This window comes from Drosophila virilis, unplaced genomic scaffold (assembly GCF_030788295.1).
Source record: "Drosophila virilis strain 15010-1051.87 unplaced genomic scaffold, Dvir_AGI_RSII-ME tig00001996, whole genome shotgun sequence".
Taxonomy (NCBI): domain Eukaryota; kingdom Metazoa; phylum Arthropoda; class Insecta; order Diptera; family Drosophilidae; genus Drosophila; species Drosophila virilis.
In genome coordinates this window covers 1-23,671 of record NW_027212880.1, presented here as the reverse complement: position 1 = coordinate 23,671, position 23,671 = coordinate 1, and the positions used below count along the sequence as shown (strand labels likewise).

The 23,671-nt window shown below is 45.2% G+C and overlaps 3 protein-coding genes across 3 annotated transcripts; all 3 read right to left on the bottom strand.

Moving 5' to 3' along the window:
- Positions 1-1,553: 1,553 nt before the first annotated feature.
- On the bottom strand, positions 1,554-6,818 carry LOC138911686 (adenylate cyclase, terminal-differentiation specific-like). Its single transcript, XM_070211074.1, has 3 exons — positions 6,363-6,818; positions 3,883-4,999; positions 1,554-1,705 (listed from the first exon to the last, which is right to left on the bottom strand). The coding sequence occupies exons 1-3, from the start codon at positions 6,816-6,818 to the stop codon at positions 1,554-1,556; spliced, it is 1,725 nt and encodes a 574-aa protein (XP_070067175.1).
- Positions 6,819-9,687: 2,869 nt separating this feature from the next.
- LOC116650137 (transcription factor SPT20 homolog) lies at positions 9,688-14,555 on the bottom strand. The gene is made up of 3 exons (XM_070211073.1): positions 13,883-14,555; positions 10,010-10,785; positions 9,688-9,936 (listed from the first exon to the last, which is right to left on the bottom strand). The coding sequence occupies exons 1-3, from the start codon at positions 14,553-14,555 to the stop codon at positions 9,688-9,690; spliced, it is 1,698 nt and encodes a 565-aa protein (XP_070067174.1).
- Positions 14,556-21,993: 7,438 nt separating this feature from the next.
- Positions 21,994-22,766, bottom strand: LOC138911685 (nuclear transcription factor Y subunit beta-like). The gene is made up of 2 exons (XM_070211072.1): positions 22,094-22,766; positions 21,994-21,998 (listed from the first exon to the last, which is right to left on the bottom strand). The coding sequence occupies exons 1-2, from the start codon at positions 22,764-22,766 to the stop codon at positions 21,994-21,996; spliced, it is 678 nt and encodes a 225-aa protein (XP_070067173.1).
- Positions 22,767-23,671: the final 905 nt, after the last annotated feature.

Sequence of the window (23,671 nt, the reverse complement as noted above, 5' to 3'; positions counted from 1 at the left end):
CATGATAACGAGATCAGTAAATCCTTCGCCATTTTGCACATCTGGTATGCCGTCAATTGTGTGCCTCACAGACAAGCTGATAGCCGACGCCGTATTGGTTGCCTGTGCTGTTGTTGTGTTTGTGTGGGTGCTCGTCGTTGGAGAAATGCCCATTGCGCTGCGGTTGGCTGCTGCAGAGTTCGCTGGAAATATAAAAATACTCGTTATCGGCACGGCTTCTTGTTGGGCCGGTGGCATAGCGAAGTACGCTTGCCTTGCCAGACGTCTTGCTTGTAGTCGCTCTTCTAGCCGCTGTAGTGCCTGCTCTCTTTGCGCATATATTTGAGCATATATTTGTATCGACTCTTGATGTTCTCGAAGCATTTCCTGTCTATGTTGCTCTTCTCTTTGTTGCCTCTCTATTCTCCGCTGTGCGCGTTCTGCTTCTCGTTGTTCGGCGCGCTGTTGTTGATAGCTTCTTTGCCTACTAAGGCGCTCCAAAATGCTTTGCTGCAGAGCAGTTAGTGGCCGTTCAACAGATCTTCCATGTATAGGTCGGTGTGCCTCAATTTCTGCCATTCGTTGTTGAGCTTCTAGCAGCTGCTGCTCTTGCTGTCGCTGCACATGGGGCATATGTCTTTGTAGCATTCGGCTGTACCTCTCCCTAGTTAGCCGCTGCGGTACATATGGGTTGATTGCTAGGTCTTTAGCCAGGCAGTTGCTGTGATTCAAAAGGCGCTGCACATATTTGCTACATGCCTCATTGTAGACGTCATCTACACTTGCAACTTCCAGATCATTGCTTATGGTGCTATTGCGCACGTACCATGGTGCACCTGCGATCGATCTGAGAATTTTATTTTGCATAGTCTGTATGCGATCGATTTGTGTTTGACTTGCAAGCGGTCCCCAGACGGGCAATGTATATTGCCAAATTGGCGCGATGAGTTGTTTATAAATTATAACTTTTGTTTTGAGGGGTAGTTTGCTTGTGCTATCAATCAGCCATTGCATTTTTTTAAACCTCGTTCTCAATTTGTTAATTACAGCAGATATGTGTCTATTAAATTGCAGCTGTGTATCCAATTTTACACCGAGGTAAGTGTGCACCGTTTGGTTGAGTAGCGCTTGCCCGCCTATGTGTGCAGTTTGGGCATCTGTCTGCATTTGAAGCCTGCGCAAAGTGTGCATGACGTGCACCGTCTTGGTTGCGTTTATTGTTATACACCATTTAGTGGCCCAAGCAGACAAGACTTCGAGATACTCGTTCATTCGATTAACTGCATCTGTCTGCGTTCTGCCTACAGTTAGTATGACGGTATCGTCTGCATATGTTGCAAGCAATGTTTCTTTGCGGTACATATGCCTCACATATCCAGTTGTTGGACTTATTGGTCCTGGGATGGGCATGTCAGCTGTATATAGCGTATAAAGCACAGGACCAAGTACACTTCCTTGCGGCACTCCAGCCGCAATTCGCTTAGTGCTAGATCGGATTCCCCCGCTGCATTCTACCATGAATGTTCTCTCGGCGAGGTAGTGGCTAACTACATTGTATGTAGCATACGGCAGAATCATCCGTAGCTTATATCGTAGCCCATCATGCCATACTCGATCAAAGGCCTCTTGGATATCCATATATGTAGCAGCACAGTACTGGTTCCTTTCATATGCTTCGAGTATAAATTGCGTGACTCGGCCAATCTGCTGGTCTGCTCCGTGTTCGCTGCGAAAGCCAAATTGATGCTTTGGAATAGCATGTTTTTTGACTTTCCGTATGCTCGTTGACACACGCACTAGACCAACATTCAAATTGCACCAATCCGCACCTGCATAGCAGGAGGGGGGGTGCAGCTAGTGTTGGTATTCTTTATTCAACATTAATATTTGACATATTTTAATTGAATTTTTTAGCGCCTACATTTTAACATTTCTGTTAACTTACAATTTAACATTATGTTATTTACAGGCACATATTAGCAAGTCCCATCACTAGGACAATTTAACATTAAAAAGGTAAACAAGTTTTCCGCTGTTAACAGGCACAGCTTTTAGCTATTGTGTCTTTCAAAGGTAAGTTAAATTTGAATTTAATTTTAATAATCTTATATTTATGCTGCATGGTCTTCTTTTCAGGTTTCCTTCGTGCTGCATTTGTTGGAGAAGGTGGACGATGTGCATATTTGCACTCTTCAGAAGGCGCTAAACGATATAGCCAATTTGATCATAACGACTGCTTCGAAGTGTGAGTAGTTGATCTTTGTTTGAATTAGTGGATTATAAACATGCAATCCTTGCATCTCAGCCGTTGTTACCGGTCAGATAAGTAGCGGCTGCTACCACCATGTCGTCTGTTGGTCAACCAGCGGAATATATTTTGCAGCCTGATTAACTGGAGTCGCCATGTTGACCAGCGCTGATCTAGGTACCACAAATTCGAGTCCAAAGTTCGCAGGAGCAGCCGTCGCCAGATTGATCGCCACTGTGCTGGATATTGGAGTCTGAATTGCTGCAAACGTGCTAGCCGCTGTCGTCTGGTAGTATGCATCAGATAATAGCTTCTTGCAGCATATCTTCTGATTCTCAATCTTTGTTGCAGTTGCCGTTCGATCAGACGCCATTGACGTGGAAGCTGCTCTGGTCGAGTTGTCTGATTTGAGCGCTGAATGCACCTAAACGTAACCATGATAACGAGATCAGTAAATCCTTCGCCATTTTGCACATCTGGTATGCCGTCAATTGTGTGCCTCACAGACAAGCTGATAGCCGACGCCGTATTGGTTGCCTGTGCTGTTGTTGTGTTTGTGTGGGTGCTCGTCGTTGGAGAAATGCCCATTGCGCTGCGGTTGGCTGCTGCAGAGTTCGCTGGAAATATAAAAATACTCGTTATCGGCACGGCTTCTTGTTGGGCCGGTGGCATAGCTTTTAGTTGTTCGTCTGGTTGGCCGACCGGGCGCTGTCCGCAAACACGTCCGCTCGCCACGACCGCCACAGAGAGATTTTTATTGTTGCTCATTTCTACATATAGTTTTGCAAACAGAAATTTTAGAACATTTATGGGAGCACTTAAAACTATGCAACGATCTCCAGTTTGCAAGGTGGAGAGGGACATGACGGGGGAGATACATTTAACATTTAATCTCGACTGACCTACATTTAAACATAACATAACATAACAGACTCTGTTCGATTAACATTATTGTCGTAGGTCAGTTCGCTGGGGGAAATTTATGCACGATCAGTTGGCAATGCTGTCGTGTGAATGGCAAGAATAACATAAGTATCAATTGGGCACGCTAAGTACATGTGAGTGGACAAAAATTTAAATTTTAACAATTTTATGGCTAAATAATCTAATTAATTAATTTATTTTATATCGCACCGCCTTACGATGCGCTGGCCGTCTGCCTCTGGCCTTGCGGTGGACAATTGGCCTCCACCTGGTACCTGGCCGGCTTATTGTCGCATAAATTTGCAATTTGCATTGCGTGATGGCTGCCGCTACCTCTGTTGGAAGTTGCATCGCTTTGGAAGGGCATAACTTCAGCTGCTGGAGCGGATGACTGGCAATGAGCAACACCATCCACACACCCAGGATGCATGGATAGCGGATCGCCGTGTTATCGCGCCTGTTTTTGCCCGAGGGCGGAGTGATATGCAGCCTGCGCTGCATCATTTTTGCACGTACGGGTGGCGCTGTGTCTGGCCACTCGGCGTCGAGTGGATGACGTTTCGCCGGCTTCCGTGTGTGCTGAGCAGGCCGCTGACGCATTCGCTGGTCCATTTGTGCAGGTAAGTGGATGCATGGCATTTTTTGGAATTTGCATTTTTTAACTTTTCTGTTTTTATTGCAGGTACGGCGTCTGCTGGGCTGGATAGATGGCGTCTGGGTAGTCATCCTACGCCTGCATCTTCGTCGCCGCTCCAATTTGGCAGTTTGTGCCATTTTCAGCTGGATTTGGTGGCATTTATTTGCCGTAGTGACCACCGTCGTGCGGTGCGTGTTGTGCAGATGCATGCCCGGCTGGGCATTCTGCTCAATTTGGAGTCGCTGCGTCTGGCCAAGGGAGGCCGTTTTGACCACAATGTCCCATTGCTGGAGAAGCTGCTGCCCCTTAAGGACTGGATGATCAATAAGGGGCTGCTTTTTAGTGCCAAGGGAGTCCAGTGAAGACGCCGTCGACTGATGCTGTTGTGTCTGCCTGTACTCAGGTACAGATTGTGCATTTTGAGCCTCGTGCTTGAGCCCGAAGGTGGGCGTGGCGGCTGCCGTCGGCTGCTGTTGCACGTTCGGCTGCAGATTTGGCGGGCGTTGCTGGTGACCATAGGAGGCATTGGAGGCTCCTATTGACCATCGCTGCTGTGCTTGCTGCCCCCATAGACGAGGCTGCAGATTTTGCGGCTGCTGCTGGTGCCCAAATGAGGGCGTGGTGGATGCCGTCGGCTGTTGCTGCGTGCTCAGCTGTCCCCATAGGACGGACCGAGGATTTTGCGGCTGCTCCTGGTGTCCATAGGCGGCACTGGAGGCTCGTATTGACCTTTGCTGCTGGTTCTGCTGCCCCCATAGACGAGGCTGCGGATTATGCAGCTGCTGCTGGTGACCATAGGCGGCACTGGAGGCTCCTATTGACCAGCGCTGCTGGTTCTGCTGCCCCCATAGGAGAGGCTGCGGATTTAGCGGCTGCTGCTGGTGCCCAAATGAGGGCGTGGTGGATGCCGTCGGCTGTTGCTGCATGCTCGGCTGTCCCCATAGCACGGACTGAGGATTTTGCGGCTGCTGCTGGTATCCATAGGAGGCATTGGAGGCTCCTATAGACCACCGCTGCTGTGCTTGCTGCCCCCATAGACGAGGCTGCAGATTTTGCGGCTGCTGCTGGTGCCCAGAGGAGGGCGTGGTGGATGCCGTCGGCTGTTGCTGCATGCTCGGCTGTCCCCATAGCACGGACTGAGGATTTTGCGGCTGCTGCTGGTGACCATAGGCGGCACTGGAGGCTCCAATTGACCATCGCTGCTGTTCTTGCTGCTCCCATAGGAGAGGCTGCGGATTTTGCGGCTGCTGCTGGTGACCATAGGCGGCACTGGAGGCTCCAATTGACCATCGCTGCTGTTCTTGCTGCTCCCATAGGAGAGGCTGCGGATTTTGCGGCTGCTGCTGGTGACCATAGGCGGCACTGGAGGCTCCTATTGACCTTCGCTGCTGGTTCTGCTGCTCCCATAGGAGAGGCTGCGGATTTTGCGGCTGCTGCTGGTGCCCAAATAAGGGCGTGGTGGATGCCGTCGGCTGCTGCTTCGCCGAATGGAGTTGCTGGTGCTGTGGATGCCCTTCAGGCCGCTGGATAGGCCAATATTGGGTAAGTGAAGTCTGGAATGTATTCAGATTTGAATTAGAGTTTATGTCCGTGGTCGAGTCCGAATTTGTCAGTTTGTATTGTTCTGTCCGACAGTGCTCGCTGTCAGTTAGTGGTTGCTTGGCTTCGTAATTATTACCTAGTTGCATCATACCCTGCAACAGGTTCTCAAGCATAAGTTTTTCGTGCGGGTCCGTATTATCTACGTCCCGTACAAGTTTTTTCTCCAAGACGTTGAAGATATGTTCGACTAGTGGGTCAGCTGGCTGCAGATTGTCAATTTCTAGGTCATCAGTCAGTTGATTTTGTTGCACATTGTGCATGAGTGTCTGTTGAGTAGTTGGTAGTTGAACTTTGTTGTCTTTTGGTGTCCATTCTAAGTTGGACACCTGAGTAGACTGCCAATTAGTTTTGGGCACGCTATATTTATTTTTACTACGCGCTATAGGTGCGCGTAGCAGCGTGTGCCCTCTATATTGTTTGACATATGATTTGCCTTTTTGGCTACGGCTGCGTGGGGGAGTATCATGTTGATTATGAGTAAATAATTCATTTAAAAATTCGATTGCATCCTCAGAGTTGAAATTAAATTCAAACTCCAAGGCAGCTTGCATATCATTATATATATGATTGTTTATTTCGTCGATAGATTCTGTATATTCTTGATAGCGTTTTTTAATATTCGCCTTATTAGTGGGCTGGCCGATAGCCAGTTGTTGATCATTGGCATAATTGCCGATGTTTGCAAAGTTAAACGCAGGTAGCCGATTACCTTGTTTTAAGGGATAGGTTGCGGCTCTGCCTGTTTCTAAATTAGTGACTGTTTGTTTGTTCCGAGAGTTTTTTGTGTACTCCCTCACTCGCTGGCCGTTTATCATAGTGTCTCTTGTATTACTCATTTCGAGTATCATTGGCGTCTGAGGAGCTACTAGCCGTTAGACTAGCTAGCATCCTAGTGGCTGTTCCGTGCAATTTGGTTGCAGGATATGCATTAATATTATTTTTGGCCACTATTTTCAAAAGTAGTGCAACTACTTGGTCCAATTTCGTGGTCATTTGCATAATAGCAGCCATGTTGCTATTTAAAGCATCAATGGCTGCATTATTGACCGGCTCTTGGCTTTCTTTTTGTTGCCGTTGCTTGTTTTTCTGTTGCTTTTGCTGCTGCTGCTGCTGATGATGACTAGCGCCTGTTGTGTTTGAAGCATTCGCTGCTCCTGATTGATTTTTCTGGCGCTCTTCCTCTTGTTCCATCTGAAGCTTCTTCTGAAACTTGAGTAGGTGTTGCATGGCCGGATTATGCATCCGACCTGTATTGACTCGCCCGCTGGTCACCTGACTATAAGTCATCGTCGAGTTGGCAACGTTTCTTTGCATCTTCTGGTTCTTCTGCTGCTGATGTTGTTGTCGGTCCTGATTGGACACCACGTTTTGCGTTCCATGTTGACGCTTATTGACTGATGGCTGCTTGTGCTCGTGCTGGATGGGCATGACTCGTGCCCGGTTTGCTGATAGCCTAGCTCGCTCATCTTTAAAAGCTTTGCAGCCTTTATAATTGGCTACATGCTGGCCCTGACAATTGGCGCACTTTGAAGGCTCGCCTCTTGTCTTGGAGCATGTCGTGGTCGGGTGTCCTTGCCCGCATTTAAGGCATACAAATGGTCGTCGGCAATAGTTTTTACTATGCCCGTATGCCTGGCAACGGTGGCACTGAACAGGATCAGTGCGCTTCCGCTGCCTCTCCACTTTGATTTCCTGGCTGCCAAGTTGTTTCAATTCCAGTATCTTAGTGTTGTTCTCATTTTTCACTAGCTCAATTTCGAACGTATTGATCGGTTTGGCAGTGAAGCGTTGTTTTATCACGCCCACATACCTAACCTCATGCCCCAATCTTCGCAACTCCATGCGTACCCAGTCGCATGGAGTTGTGTGGTGTAAATGGCGAATAATGATTCTAAATCCGCGCTCATTGCGCATTTGATGGGTGTGCCGGTGAACATTAGAGGCATTTTTTTTTTTTTTTTTTTTCCGAGCACAATATATGTCAGCAGTGGAATGAAATTCCTCCGTGACTTGTTTTATTCTTTTCCATTACTTTCACTTTAGCAACATATAAGAACATTATTTGGCAACATTGTATCCTAACTCTATAAACATGTTGTTAGACACATAGAATGTGTCTGTATTGAACTTACGTACTAAATACAATAAATACTTATACTAAAATACTAAAAGACTAAAAGTACTAATTCCCTAATAATACTAAATTGCTTTAACAACTTAAAACTGTCAGTGTGGCAACACTGCATAGGTGGCAACGCTACGCAATATACAGTTAGATTTGACTACATGTGCTCTGCATATACATTTTTTTCCCCGTCGCAACGTGGAAATCGAAAACTTTTTAACAGAGGTAAGTCGCATTTTTGCAAAAATTAATTTCTTAACATATAACTAATTATAAATATTTCTTTTTACAGATTTATGTCGAAATTGCTATCAGATTTGATAATTGCGCTCAGAGGTCGCGCTTTTCTATGCGCCAGGCGCCGCCAGCCATGTACAGGCCGCCACACAGGCGCCGACGCATTCATTTGCTGATGCGCAATAAGCCTCGCATGGGCATTTGACCGCATCCGACGACGCCTCCGCTGGCTTATTGGATTGTGCTGCCGCTTCTTATGGACACCACTATGCAGACAGGAGTCGCTGCATATAAAAGTGTCGTGCACATGGTGTGCATTTTGGATTCCATATGGGCCACGCTCAGTCGGCCAGTTTGGACTTCTTCGAGGCCGGAGCATGGCCATTGACCATTGCAGCTCCGTCTGCAGGGGCGCCCGCACGAGTTCCGCGTGTGCTGGGAGGCAGGTACGTGCTTTTTTCCTACATTGCGGAGTCCGTCTAAATTGCCTTTTTCGTTTTTCAGGTATGGCTGCTGTGAAAAACATCGGATATGGCCCAGCCACAGCCAGTGCCTCCTGGCCGATACGCTGCTGCTGCCACTGCCGCTTGTCAGGCAGCAGCTCATCTTGGAGCGGCCCTTGCAGTCGCCTCCGAATTGACGCCATTTGGTAAGTGCATCTACGTTTTGCAGGCAGCATTAAATTCTCAACCTTTCGCTTTTTAAGTTGAGTGCATCCGAGCACAATATATGTCAGCAGTGGAATGAAATTCCTCCGTGACTTGTTTTATTCTTTTCCATTACTTTCACTTTAGCAACATATAAGAACATTATTTGGCAACATTGTATCCTAACTCTATAAACATGTTGTTAGACACATAGAATGTGTCTGTATTGAACTTACGTACTAAATACAATAAATACTTATACTAAAATACTAAAAGACTAAAAGTACTAATTCCCTAATAATACTAAATTGCTTTAACAACTTAAAACTGTCAGTGTGGCAACACTGCATAGGTGGCAACGCTACGCAATATACAGTTAGATTTGACTACATGTGCTCTGCATATACATTTTTTTCCCCGTCGCAACGTGGAAATCGAAAACTTTTTAACAGAGGTAAGTCGCATTTTTGCAAAAATTAATTTCTTAACATATAACTAATTATAAATATTTCTTTTTACAGATTTATGTCGAAATTGCTATCAGATTTGATAATTGCGCTCAGAGGTCGCGCTTTTCTATGCGCCAGGCGCCGCCAGCCATGTACAGGCCGCCACACAGGCGCCGACGCATTCATTTGCTGATGCGCAATAAGCCTCGCATGGGCATTTGACCGCATCCGACGACGCCTCCGCTGGCTTATTGGATTGTGCTGCCGCTTCTTATGGACACCACTATGCAGACAGGAGTCGCTGCATATAAAAGTGTCGTGCACATGGTGTGCATTTTGGATTCCATATGGGCCACGCTCAGTCGGCCAGTTTGGACTTCTTCGAGGCCGGAGCATGGCCATTGACCATTGCAGCTCCGTCTGCAGGGGCGCCCGCACGAGTTCCGCGTGTGCTGGGAGGCAGGTACGTGCTTTTTTCCTACATTGCGGAGTCCGTCTAAATTGCCTTTTTCGTTTTTCAGGTATGGCTGCTGTGAAAAACATCGGATATGGCCCAGCCACAGCCAGTGCCTCCTGGCCGATACGCTGCTGCTGCCACTGCCGCTTGTCAGGCAGCAGCTCATCTTGGAGCGGCCCTTGCAGTCGCCTCCGAATTGACGCCATTTGGTAAGTGCATCTACGTTTTGCAGGCAGCATTAAATTCTCAACCTTTCGCTTTACAGGCGTCGATTGTCGTTGCTGCAAATCATGCTCGGTCATCGATGGCGGCCGTGATGGCCCAGGCTGCCCCCGCACAGGCACCAGCTGCATTTCCAGCTTCTCAGGGGGGCCAGGCTCCATCAGCTGCTGCGTCGTTGGACATCTGTCAACCAGGCGCTCCACAATGAGCCCAGGCAAATCCAGTGGCAACTGCACGGAATTTGTATTGTTTTGCCGCCGCTCAGGAAGCGAATCAGGCTGCAGTTGCTGCTGCATCGTTGGATGGACATAGTTATGCCACCGCGGAGAAAGCGGGCCGGGCTCAGTCTCAGGCTGCAACGAGGGATGTAGATCGTTTTGCCGCCGCAGGGAGAGCGGGCCAGGCTGTACTATATAGACCAGCGAGGGATATAAGTTATTTTGCCGCCGCATGGAGAGCGGGCCAGGCTGTACTGAGTGTACCAACGAGGGATTCAATTCAGCCTTCTTCTGCAGGTAAGTTGACAAGAACAATTCAAATTCATCATTATCAAAATCACTATCATTATCATTGTTTACATTGTTAGTATTAGTAGCATTTGTATTGTTAGTGCTGCTGCCGCATAGCCGTTGGCCATGCTGCATTTGCAGCTCATTTGTATTCAGCTGCACTGACTCATTGTCTGCGAGCCGCTGCTGCATTTCAATATGAATATTATTTCCTGCAATAATGAGCGCTTCATCCATCTCCTGTCCCAGTGCCTGCTCCAACATATCAAGGCTGCGCTCTAGTTGCAATTCATCGGTATCTATAGCCGATTGTATTATGGCCCCTGGGGCCGGCTCTGCCGTCCGTATTAGTTCCTGATGCTGCCGCTGCAGGTGTTCGTGCTGCAGCTCAGGTAGAATTAGCCATTGTATCTGTGGTGGCTGGTTGTCGATTAGCAGCATTAAGTTTTCGCGAGTTATTGTGCCCGCTTTAAGTTTGCGACGAAGCATGTTTATTGTGCATTCATCAAAGCGTTTTGGTGGCCCCATAGCTCGCCTCTGTTCCCACTCGGCAAGCATAGCGGCCCTCCTTTCAGCCTCTTGCTCATCTTCTTCTAGCTGCAGCAGCGTTGGCAACCTCTCCTCAGCTACCTCTCTCTGCTGTGTTAACTGCTGCTGCCGTAGTGGCGCCATGCATCTATCCAATTGCTCCGTGTACCTGGGCCTTAGTAGCCGCACTGGTATAAATGGCTCTAGTATCAGTTTCCGAGCTTCAATGTTCGGATGACAGCTTAGTGACTTCGCAAATCTATCGCTAGCCAACTGATATACTTCATCTACGCTTTTTATCCCATACGTATCCCTCAACGTCTGATTCCTTGTATACCAACTGGCATTCATGCATGCCCGCAAGATTTTATTCTGCATTGTTTCTATCCTTTTTATTTGCGAATTTGATACCAGTGCTCCCCATACAGGAAGCGCATATTGCCATATAGGTGCGATCAGCTGCTTATATACCACAGCCTTGCAATTTCTAGCTAGCCTACTATTTTTTCCCAGCAACCAGTCCAGCTTTTTGTGTACTCCACGCAGCCTTATGCAAAGCTGAGTTATGTGTATATTCAGTGTCAGTTTTCTATCCAATACTAAGCCCAAGTATCGGTGCCGCCCGTTATTTTCGATCGTTTGTCCATTTATCATTGGACACAGCCTTACTAGTGTTGCATCCAGCCTCCGCGTGCTAAACATTACATGCGCTGTTTTGCTACTATTTATCTTTATGCACCATTTCTCTGCCCAACGCATCAAATGTATTAAGTATTTTTCATTTAGATTCACTGCCTCCAATATATTTTGGGATGCACACATAACTATTGTGTCATCAGCATATGTTGATAGCTGCATCTTATTGGGTTCGAACGATGCATATTCTTTCATTACAAGTCTAGGTAGTGGCATGTCTGAAGAAAATATTGTATATAGTATAGGCCCGAGCACACTGCCCTGGGGTACGCCTGCACACACTTTTCCAGGCCTTGACTTTATGCCGTCGTTGCATTTTACAATAAATATTCGCTCAGCCAAGTAGCTTTCCAGCACGTTGTACAGTGCAAGTGGTAGCAATTTTATTAATTTTACTAATAGCCCAGCGTGCCATACACGGTCAAACGCTTCGCTGATATCAATAAATACAGCCGAGCAATATTGTCGCTTCTCGTAAGCATTCAATATATATTGAGTCACACGGGCCAGCTGCTGCTCGGTACCATGGTCTTTTCTGAACCCAAATTGGTGGCTTGGTATAGCATTTGCAAACTCTTTGCATTCGAATAGCCTATTCAGCAGCAGTTTCTCAAACAATTTTGAGAAACCTGCTAGTAGACTAATTGGTCTATATGACGATATCTCTCCTGTACTTTTACCAGGCTTTAATATCATACTGATCTCTGCACATTTCCATTGCCTAGGAAAAAACCCATACCTCAATATACAATTGAATATAAGTACTAAGTATATAACCGCCTTCTCAGGCAACGATTTAATAACCCTATTGTCAATATTGTCCATGCCAGGAGACTTATTTAACTCTAGCATATCTATCTCTAGCATAGTCTCGCTAACACTTATCGGACGAAATGGCAGAACGGACATATTATCTGTATTCTCTTCGAATTGCTCCAGCTTTTTTCGCTTTAGCTCTAATAGCTCATCTGCAATCAGGTTACGCACAACCTGTGTATTTGTCAGATTTGGTGTGAAGCGTTTCTCCAAATGACATGCAAACGCTTCAGCCTTCTCCTCATTACTTCGTGTCCACGTTATATTGCCGTTTCTCCTACAACTACTGCCACTAGCTATCTCTAACTTTAGCGGCCAATTTGGTTGCGGCTGCCTTTTCAAATTATTTGTTAGCCTCCATAATTTTTGCATTTTATAGCGATCCTGAACATCAATCTGCTTCAATAACTCATTCATAGTATTCACTTTTGACAGACATAGCTCTTTCTTTAGCCGATTTTGTACTTGTCTATACATTTTTCTTGCATTCGGACAACGCAAAAGCATTAATTGCCTTTTATATACCTGCTTCATCTTTATCAGTCCTCGTAAGTGCCCATTAAGCCTATATTGTCCGCTATTCGTTCGTCGGTACAGTTTATCCTGCCCATGCCGTTGTTCTCGTATTGAGTCTGCTGCTGCCTCATATATATTCTTATTTAGGATGTCAACAGCGTCCTCTATATCGGCGCCTGATCTTATCTCAATGTTTAGCAATATGCGTCGATTTAAGTACTCTTGGAACTTTTTTATGTTCGCATTCACTGGCAGCAATATTTTACGATTTCCTTTCATCATATTAGCAACATTTAGCCCTTCTATGCCCATTTCAATATGAACAGGCAAGTGGTCCGAATCTAAGTCTGTCGTCGTATACGTTCTTAGTCGCGCATTTTGTAGTCCGCCATATACGGCAAAGTCAATTGCCGACGGCATTTTCCGCCTGTCATATGGATAGTGAGTGGCACCGCCGGTAGCTAGGATATTATAGCGCCTATTCTTGTGTACGCTATCCATTAGCGCCTTCCCGCGTTTGCATCCTCGTATATTGCCCCACCAGGTATGCTTAGCGTTCCAATCCCCACATAGCATAAAGCCAGATGAGCCATTGCATCCATCGTCTATGTGTTTGAATAGCCTGCTAAATTGCTCTGAAGACCATTTAGGCTGTGGTGGGCAGTATATAGCTGCAATTATTATTCTATTTTTATTCCTCTCGCTACTCATCAAGGCAATTGGAGCACACTGCATAAAATTTTCCGATATTGGCTGCAAAGCGATATGCTTAATATCATTTTTAACTAAGATTGCTACACCTCCACTTTTGTAGTTATCTGGATGGGTAGCAAAGTATGTGAGGTACCCATTAATCTTCAAAACATTCGAGCTAATAATTGTATTTGCGCTAGTATTAATACGAGTCTCTATTATCATCATTATATCAATTTTGTGGCGTTGGATAAACAGTTCTAATTCTAGTAACTTATTCCCCACCCCTGCAGCATTCCAGTAGGCAATCCTAAAGGGGCTGCCTACCTGATTGCCGCTATATGCATCTAAGTTGCTATTAGTGGTAGAAGTTGTATTCAAATTATTAGGGCTACTATTCAGATTATTCATTATTATTCGTGTCATTGGCTTCATACATAGTGTGGCTGCCTGCCATTTGACAATCGCTATCAATAGGTCTATTTTCTACAATGGTACTATTCTGTATAGGCATGGGCATATGTAATGGTTGGGCATTTTTAAACGTATTGGCGACAAATTTAAATAATACATTTAGTAAATTATCAATCTTTTTACCCATCTCCTCGACGATATTGGCGTTCCGCTCCAACGCTCTCATAAGCGGACAATCAATCTGCGGAGTTTGGTGTTGCTGCTGTTGTTGTGATTGCTCGTTGTGTGTTGGCACCTGTACAATTCGCGTGGGCTGTTGTTGTTGTTGTTGGGTTTGTTGACTTGGGAAGCGCTGCTGTTGGTTTTGGATACGCTGCTGCTGGTTTTGGTTGCGCTGCTGCTGCTGAGGATGGCGCTGCTCTTGATGGCGCTGCTGGATTTGGCGATAGTGTTCCTGTTGCTGCCACGGATGTTGTTGTTGCTGCCGTTTTTGCTGCTGCTCCGTACGAAGCTGCTCCTGTAGCTTTTCAAGATGCCTTGATGCAGGATTACGGATTTTAACACCACCAACACCACGGGCTACTTGGCTGTATGTCCTACTTTTTGTGTTTGGATTTGTATTCGGGTTTGATATCTGCTGAGACGCCTGCTGCCGTATTGGAGACTCCGGCTGACGTTGCTGCTGCTTTGGAGGCTTTTGTTGCACCGTACCGTTGACTTGCATATTGTTCGGCAGCCGTTGCTGTTGTACGTTTCGTTGTCGCTGTATGTTATCATCGTTGCATTGCTGTTGTTGCTGATTTACTACTTGTTGCCGTTGTTGTTGTTGCTGTTGCTGCTGTTGCTGTACGAGCATATTGACTGTATTTCGTTGCTGCTGCTGTTGCTGCTTTTTTTGTTGCCGGCCACGAATACGATTTATGTTTATTAAACTTTGCGCATGTTTGAATACAGCGCATCCTTTGTAACTGGCAATGTGCCCCTCTCCACAGTTGGCGCATTTAGCAATTGTGTCCCTATCCTTGGCACACATTGTTGTTGGGTGCTCACCGGCACATTTAAGGCAGACAAATGGCCGACGGCAATAGTTTTTGCTGTGACCAAATGCCTGACACCTATGACACTGTACTGGGTCAGCACTTTTATGTTGTCTTTCCACAGCGACATGCTGATTACCTAATTCGTTTAATTTACATATTTTTGTATGACCACCATCCACTCTTGGCTCAATCTCTATTTCAAATATGTTCAATGGCTTGCCACTAAATCGATGCTTCATGACGTTAACGTATCTGACAACATAACCCAATTCTCCCAATTGGGTACGCAACCAGTCGCATGGAGTCGAACTGTGCAAATGTTTTAATATAACCCTGTAGCCACGCTCACTTCTCGGCTGGTGTGTGTGCATAGGTATATTTTCTGTATTTAATAAGCCCAATATGGCGTTATATGTGCTGAAATCTTTACATTGTACTCTAATCCCATCACCCTGGGTACATTTTGTTGTAAATTTATTGACGCCCTGTGCGTTATTTAATTTCTCCATTAGTGGCTGAATTTCTTTACATTGGGCACAAAAAGTGTTGGAATTTTAATACTTTGACCTAACTGCGGTTGCGCTTCCTGAACTTCACTAGCTACCTGCTTGCCGCCTATTTGCTGCTCTGTTGCTTCATCATCCGAAATAATTACCTCCGAATATCCATCACTACTGGTGTTGGCATCAATGTCCATGTTCATGTTGCCTTCCTCCCCACCGGGCATGGCATTTTTGGCTAAATTATTTTTTGGTCTTGCAATATTGTATAATCTAACAATAGGCTGCAAGTTAGATTGCATTGCATTTTGCAAATTATTAGGGCCAAGAGAGCTAGCAGCGCGCATTACTTTACGCTGCTGCTTCATTGGCATAGTCACTCTACGCTTAGCGCCATTTATTTTTGCCGCCATTGTCACCTTAGCAGCATCACGCAAGCGACCACTTGTTGTTCCTGTTGCACATTCACTTAGCGTTGGCGCCAATTTTTGCGCGTCACCTGTGTTGGTATTGGTTGCTATTGTCAGCGTAGGCGTTGACATTTGCAAAGATGGCGGAACATTGCCTTCTAGGTTAGCTATGACATTTGCGCTAGTGGTTGTTCTTGTACTTGTTGTAGTTGCTGCCCCTGTTGACTCAGGCAGAAATGGCGGATCATTTAGCGGCACTTCTGCCGCGAGAATTGGCGTCTGTTGCTGTTGTTGCACTTGCTGGCAAGTAGATCCTGTAGTTGTTGTTGCTGCTCCCACCGCTCTTCTCTCAATTCCAACTATAGCATTTGTCCAGTTAGTGTCCTCATCGCTATCACAGAACATATGAGAAAGCGCCGTCTCAGAGAATGCTGAGGTAGCACTTTCGCAAGTTAAGATAGTCTCATCAGAAATATCACCCTGTATTTCACTTCTCTCTGTTGTGCGCTTCACATTTTCACCTGCACTTGTATTAGTGACGCCAGCGGCTGCCATATTTGCCGGCACATAACCAAGACGTTTGGCCTCATTATGCACACGATTTATATCCTCAGATTGCACCTGCACAATCCCAGGATCTCTATTTAGCCACTCCTCAGAGGGCTTTCCACTTTTATTTGCATTGTGTTCCATATTTACTAGTTGATTCGATAGCGCATTTCCATTTTATATGCGCACAATATATATTTTATATGCCGAGTATGTGTGTTTGTGTGCCACATAAATTGCACTTGCACTGTACGAGCGCAATGTCTTTATTTGATTTTAATTTCTTTTTGGTTTGGTTTTGGTTTAATTGACTTTTTATTTATTTATTTTATTTTATTTTATTTATTTTTTTTTTTTGTTTTAAATAGATGAGTGCGTCCGAGCGCAATCAAGCCTTTCGGTTTTTTTTTTATTTATTTAAGTTAATTTAAGTTTTTTTTTTTTTTTTTTTTTTTCCGAGCACTTTTTTTTTTTCCGAGCACAATATATGTCAGCAGTGGAATGAAATTCCTCCGTGACTTGTTTTATTCTTTTCCATTACTTTCACTTTAGCAACATATAAGAACATTATTTGGCAACATTGTATCCTAACTCTATAAACATGTTGTTAGACACATAGAATGTGTCTGTATTGAACTTACGTACTAAATACAATAAATACTTATACTAAAATACTAAAAGACTAAAAGTACTAATTCCCTAATAATACTAAATTGCTTTAAACAACTTAAAACTGTCAGTGTGGCAACACTGCATAGGTGGCAACGCTACGCAATATACAGTTAGATTTGACTACATGTGCTCTGCATATACATTTTTTTCCCCGTCGCAACGTGGAAATCGAAAACTTTTTAACAGAGGTAAGTCGCATTTTTGCAAAAATTAATTTCTTAACATATAACTAATTATAAATATTTCTTTTTACAGATTTATGTCGAAATTGCTATCAGATTTGATAATTGCGCTCAGAGGTCGCGCTTTTCTATGCGCCAGGCGCCGCCAGCCATGTACAGGCCGCCACACAGGCGCCGACGCATTCATTTGCTGATGCGCAATAAGCCTCGCATGGGCATTTGACCGCATCCGACGACGCCTCCGCTGGCTTATTGGATTGTGCTGCCGCTTCTTATGGACACCACTATGCAGACAGGAGTCGCTGCATATAAAAGTGTCGTGCACATGGTGTGCATTTTGGATTCCATATGGGCCACGCTCAGTCGGCCAGTTTGGACTTCTTCGAGGCCGGAGCATGGCCATTGACCATTGCAGCTCCGTCTGCAGGGGCGCCCGCACGAGTTCCGCGTGTGCTGGGAGGCAGGTACGTGCTTTTTTCCTACATTGCGGAGTCCGTCTAAATTGCCTTTTTTCGTTTTTCAGGTATGGCTGCTGTGAAAAACATCGGATATGGCCCAGCCACAGCCAGTGCCTCCTGGCCGATACGCTGCTGCTGCCACTGCCGCTTGTCAGGCAGCAGCTCATCTTGGAGCGGCCCTTGCAGTCGCCTCCGAATTGACGCCATTTGGTAAGTGCATCTACGTTTTGCAGGCAGCATTAAATTCTCAACCTTTCGCTTTACAGGCGTCGATTGTCGTTGCTGCAAATCATGCTCGGTCATCGATGGCGGCCGTGATGGCCCAGGCTGCCCCGCACAGGCACCAGCTGCATTTCCAGCTTCTCAGGGGGGCCAGGCTCCATCAGCTGCTGCGTCGTTGGACATCTGTCAACCAGGCGCTCCACAATGAGCCCAGGCAAATCCAGTGGCAACTGCACGGAATTTGTATTGTTTTGCCGCCGCTCAGGAAGCGAATCAGGCTGCAGTTGCTGCTGCATCGTTGGATGGACATAGTTATGCCACCGCGGAGAAAGCGGGCCGGGCTCAGTCTCAGGCTGCAACGAGGGATGTAGATCGTTTTGCCGCCGCAGGGAGAGCGGGCCAGGCTGTACTATATAGACCAGCGAGGGATATAAGTTATTTTGCCGCCGCATGGAGAGCGGGCCAGGCTGTACTGAGTGTACCAACGAGGGATTCAATTCAGCCTTCTTCTGCAGGTAAAGTTGACAAGAACAATTCAAATTCATCATTATCAAAATCACTATCATTATCATTGTTTACATTGTTAGTATTAGTAGCATTTGTATTGTTAGTGCTGCTGCCGCATAGGCCGTTGGCCATGCTGCATTTGCAGCTCATTTGTATTCAGCTGCACTGACTCATTGTCTGCGAGCCGCTGCTGCATTTCAATATGAATATTATTTCCTGCAATAATGAGCGCTTCATCCATCTCCTGTCCCAGTGCCTGCTCCAACATATAAAGGCTGCGCTATAGTTGCAATTCATCGGTATCTATAGCCGATTGTATTATGGCCCCTGGGCCGGCTCTGCCGTCCGTATTAGTTCCTGATGCTGCCGCTGCAGGTGTTCGTGCTGCAGCTCAGGTAGAATTAGCCATTGTATCTGTGGTGGCTGGTTGTCGATTAGCAGCATTAAGTTTTCGCGAGTTATTGTGCCCGCTTTAAGTTTGCGACGAAGCATGTTTATTGTGCATTCATCAAAGCGTTTTGGTGGCCCCATAGCTCGCCTCTGTTCCCACTCGGCAAGCATAGCGGCCCTCCTTTCAGCCTCTTGCTCATCTTATTCTAGCTGCAGCAGCGTTGGCAACCTCTCCTCAGCTACCTCTCTCTGCTGTGTTAACTGCTGCTGCCGTAGTGGCGCCATGCATCTATCCAATTGCTCCGTGTACCTGGGCCTTAGTAGCCGCACTGGTATAATGGCTCTAGTATCAGTTTCCGAGCTTCAATGTTCGGATGACAGCTTAGTGACTTCGCAAATCTATCGCTAGCCAACTGATATACTTCATCTACGCTTTTATCCCATACGTATCCCTCAACGTCTGATTCCTTGTTATACCAACTGGCATTCATGCATGCCCGCAAGATTTTATTCTGCATTGTTTCTATCCTTTTTATTTGCGAATTTGATACCAGTGCTCCCCATACAGGAAGCGCATATTGCCATATAGGTGCGATCAGCTGCTTATATACCACAGCCTTGCAATTTCTAGCTAGCCTACTATTTTTCCCAGCAACCAGTCCAGCTTTTTGTGTACTCCACGCAGCCTTATGCAAAGCTGAGTTATGTGTATATTCAGTGTCAGTTTCTATCCAATACTAAGCCCAAGTATCGGTGCCGCCCGTTATTTTTCGATCGTTTGTCCATTTATCATTGGACCAGCCTTACTAGTGTTGCATCCAGCCTCGCGTGCTAAACATTACATGCGCTGTTTTGCTACTATTTATCTTTATGCACCATTTCTCTGCCCAACGCATCAAATGTATTAAGTATTTTTCATTTAGATTCACTGCCTCCAATATATTTGGGATGCACACATAACTATTGTGTCATCAGCATATGTTGATAGCTGCATCTTATTGGGTTCGAACGATGCATATTCTTTCATTACAAGTCTAGGTAGTGGCATGTCTGAAGAAATATTGTATATAGTATAGGCCCGAGCACACTGCCCTGGGGTACGCCTGCACACACTTTTCCAGGCCTTGACTTTATGCCGTCGTTGCATTTTACAATAAATATTCGCTCAGCCAAGTAGCTTTCCAGCACGTTGTACAGTGCAAGTGGTAGCAATTTTATTAATTTTACTAATAGCCCAGCGTGCCATACACGGTCAAACGCTTCGCTGATATCAATAAATACAGCCGAGCAATATTGTCGCTTCTCGTAAGCATTCAATATATATTGAGTCACACGGGCCAGCTGCTGCTCGGTACCATGGTCTTTTCTGAACCCAAATTGGTGGCTTGGTATAGCATTTGCAAACTCTTTGCATTCGAATAGCCTATTCAGCAGCAGTTTCTCAAACAATTTTGAGAAACCTGCTAGTAGACTAATTGGTCTATATGACGATATCTCTCCTGTACTTTTACCAGGCTTTAATATCATACTGATCTCTGCACATTTCCATTGCCTAGGAAAAAACCCATACCTCAATATACAATTGAATATAAGTACTAAGTATATAACCGCCTTCTCAGGCAACGATTTTAATAACCCTATTGTCAATATTGTCCATGCCAGGAGACTTATTTAACTCTAGCATATCTATCTCTAGCAAGTCTCGCTAACCACTTATCGGACGAAATGCAGAACGGGACATATTATCTGTATTCTCTTCGAATTGCTCCAGCTTTTTTCGCTTTAGCTCTAATAGCTCATCTGCAATCAGGTTACGCACAACCTGTGTATTTGTCAGATTTGGTGTGAAGCGTTTCTCCAAATGACATGCAAACGCTTCAGCCTTCTCCTCATTACTTCGTGTCCACGTTATATTGCCGTTTCTCCTACAACTACTGCCACTAGCTATCTCTAACTTTAGCGGCCAATTTGGTTGCGGCTGCCTTTTCAAATTATTTGTTAGCCTCCATAATTTTTGCATTTTATAGCGATCCCTGAACATCAATCTGCTTCAATAACTCATTCATAGTATTCACTTTTGACAGACATAGCTCTTTCTTTAGCCGATTTTTGTACTTGTCTATACATTTTTTCTTGCATTCGGACAAAGCAAAAAGCATTAATTGCCTTTTATTATACCTGCTTCATCTTTATCAGCCCTCGTAAGTGCCCCATTAAGCCTATATTGTCCGGCTATTCGTCGTCGGTACAGTTTATCCTGCCCATGCCGTTGTTCTCGTATTGAGTCTGCTGCTGCCTCATATATATTCTTATTTAAGATGTCAACAGCGTCCTCTATATCGGCGCCTGATCTTATCTCAATGTTTAGCAATATGCGTCGATTTAAGTACTCTTGGAACTTTTTTATGTTCGCATTCACTGGCAGCAATATTTTACGATTTCCTTTCATCATATTAGCAACATTTAGCCCTTCTATGCCCATTTCAATATGAACAGGCAAGTGGTCCGAATCTAAGTCTGTCGTCGTATACGTTCTTAGTCGCGCATTTTGTAGTCCGCCATATACGGCAAAGTCAATTGCCGACGGCATTTTCCGCCTGTCATATGGATAGTGAGTGGCACCGCCGGTAGCTAGGATATTATAGCGCCTATTCTTGTGTACGCTATCCATTAGCGCCTTCCCGCGTTTGCATCCTCGTATATTGCCCCACCAGGTATGCTTAGCGTTCCAATCCCCACATAGCATAAAGCCAGATGAGCCATTGCATCCATCGTCTATGTGTTTGAATAGCCTGCTAAATTGCTCTGAAGACCATTTAGGCTGTGGTGGGCAGTATATAGCTGCAATTATTATTCCTATTTTTATTCCTCTCGCTACTCATCCAAGGCAATTGGAGCACACTGCATAAAAATTTTCCGATATTGGCTGCAAAGCGATATGCTTAATATCATTTTTTAACTAAGATTGCTACACCTCCACTTTTGGTAGTTATCTGGATGGGTAGCAAAGTATGTGAGGTACCCATTAATCTTCAAAGCATTCGAGCTAATTAATTGTATTTGCGCTAGTATTAATACGAGTCTCTATTATTCATTATATCAATTTTGTGGCGTTGGATAAACAGTTCTAATTCTAGTAACTTATTCCCCACCCCTGCAGCATTCCAGTAGGCAATCCTAAAGGGTCTGCCTACCTGATTGCCGCTATATGCATCTAAGTTGCTATTAGTGGTAGAAGTTGTATTCAAATTATTAGGGCTACTATTCAGATTATTCATTATTATTCGTGTCATTGGCTTCATACATAGTGTGGCTGCCTGCCATTTGACAATCGCTATCAATAGGTCTATTTTCTACAATGGTACTATTCTGTATAGGCATGGGCATATGTAATGGTTGGGCATTTTTAAACGTATTGGCGACAAATTTAAATAATACATTTAGTAAATTATCAATCTTTTTACCCATCTCCTCGACGATATTGGCGTTCCGCTCCAACGCTCTCATAAGCGGACAATCAATCTGCGGAGTTTGGTGTTGCTGCTGTTGTTGTGATTGCTCGTTGTGTGTTGGCACCTGTACAATTCGCGTGGGCTGTTGTTGTTGTTGTTGGGTTTGTTGACTTGGGAAGCGCTGCTGTTGGTTTTGGATACGCTGCTGCTGGTTTTGGTTGCGCTGCTGCTGCTGAGGATGGCGCTGCTCTTGATGGCGCTGCTGGATTTGGCGATAGTGTTCCTGTTGCTGCCACGGATGTTGTTGTTGCTGCCGTTTTTGCTGCTGCTCCATACGAAGCTGCTCCTGTAGCTTTTCAAGATGCCTTGATGCAGGATTACGGATTTTAACACCACCAACACCACGGGCTACTTGGCTGTATGTCATACTTTTTGTGTTTGGATTTGTATTCGGGTTTGATCTCTGCTGAGACGCCTGCTGCCGTATTGGAGACTCCGGCTGACGTTGCTGCTGCTTTGGAGGCTTTTGTTGCACCGTACCGTTGACTTGCATATTGTTCGGCAGCCGTTGCTGTTGTACGTTTCGTTGTCGCTGTGTGTTATCATCGTTGCATTGCTGTTGTTGCTGATTTACTACTTGTTGCCGTTGTTGTTGTTGCTGTTGCTGCTGCTGCTGTACGAGCATATTGACTGTATTTCGTTGCTGCTGCTGTTGCTGCTTTTTTTGTTGCCGGCCACGAATACGATTTATGTTTATTAAACTTTGCGCATGTTTGAATACAGCGCATCCTTTGTAACTGGCAATGTGCCCCTCTCCACAGTTGGCGCATTTAGCAATTGTGTCCCTATCCTTGGCACACATTGTTGTTGGGTGCTCACCGGCACATTTAAGGCAGACAAATGGCCGACGGCAATAGTTTTTGCTGTGACCAAATGCCTGACACCTATGACACTGTACTGGGTCAGCACTTTTATGTTGTCTTTCCACAGCGACATGCTGATTACCTAATTCGTTTAATTTACATATTTTTGTATGACCACCATCCACTCTTGGCTCAATCTCTATTTCAAATATGTTCAATGGCTTGCCACTAAATCGATGCTTCATGACGTTAACGTATCTGACAACATAACCCAATTCTCCCAATTGGGTACGCAACCAGTCGCATGGAGTCGAACTGTGCAAATGTTTTAATATAACCCTGTAGCCACGCTCACTTCTCGGCTGGTGTGTGCATAGGTATATTTTCTGTATTTAATAAGCCCAATATGGCGTTATATGTGCTGACATCTTTACATTGTACTCTAATCCCGTCACCCTGGGTACATTTTGTTGTAAATTTATTGACGCCCTGTGCGTTATTTAATTTCTCCATTAGTGGCTGGATTTCTTTTACATTGGGCACAAAAAGTGTTGGAATTTTAATACTTTGACCTAACTGCGGTTGCGCTTCCTGAACTTCACTAGCTACCTGCTTGCCGCCTATTTGCTGCTCTGTTGCTTCATCATCCGAAATAATTACCTCCGAATATCCATCACTACTGGTGTTGGCATCAATGTCCATGTTCATGTTGCCTTCCTCCCCACGG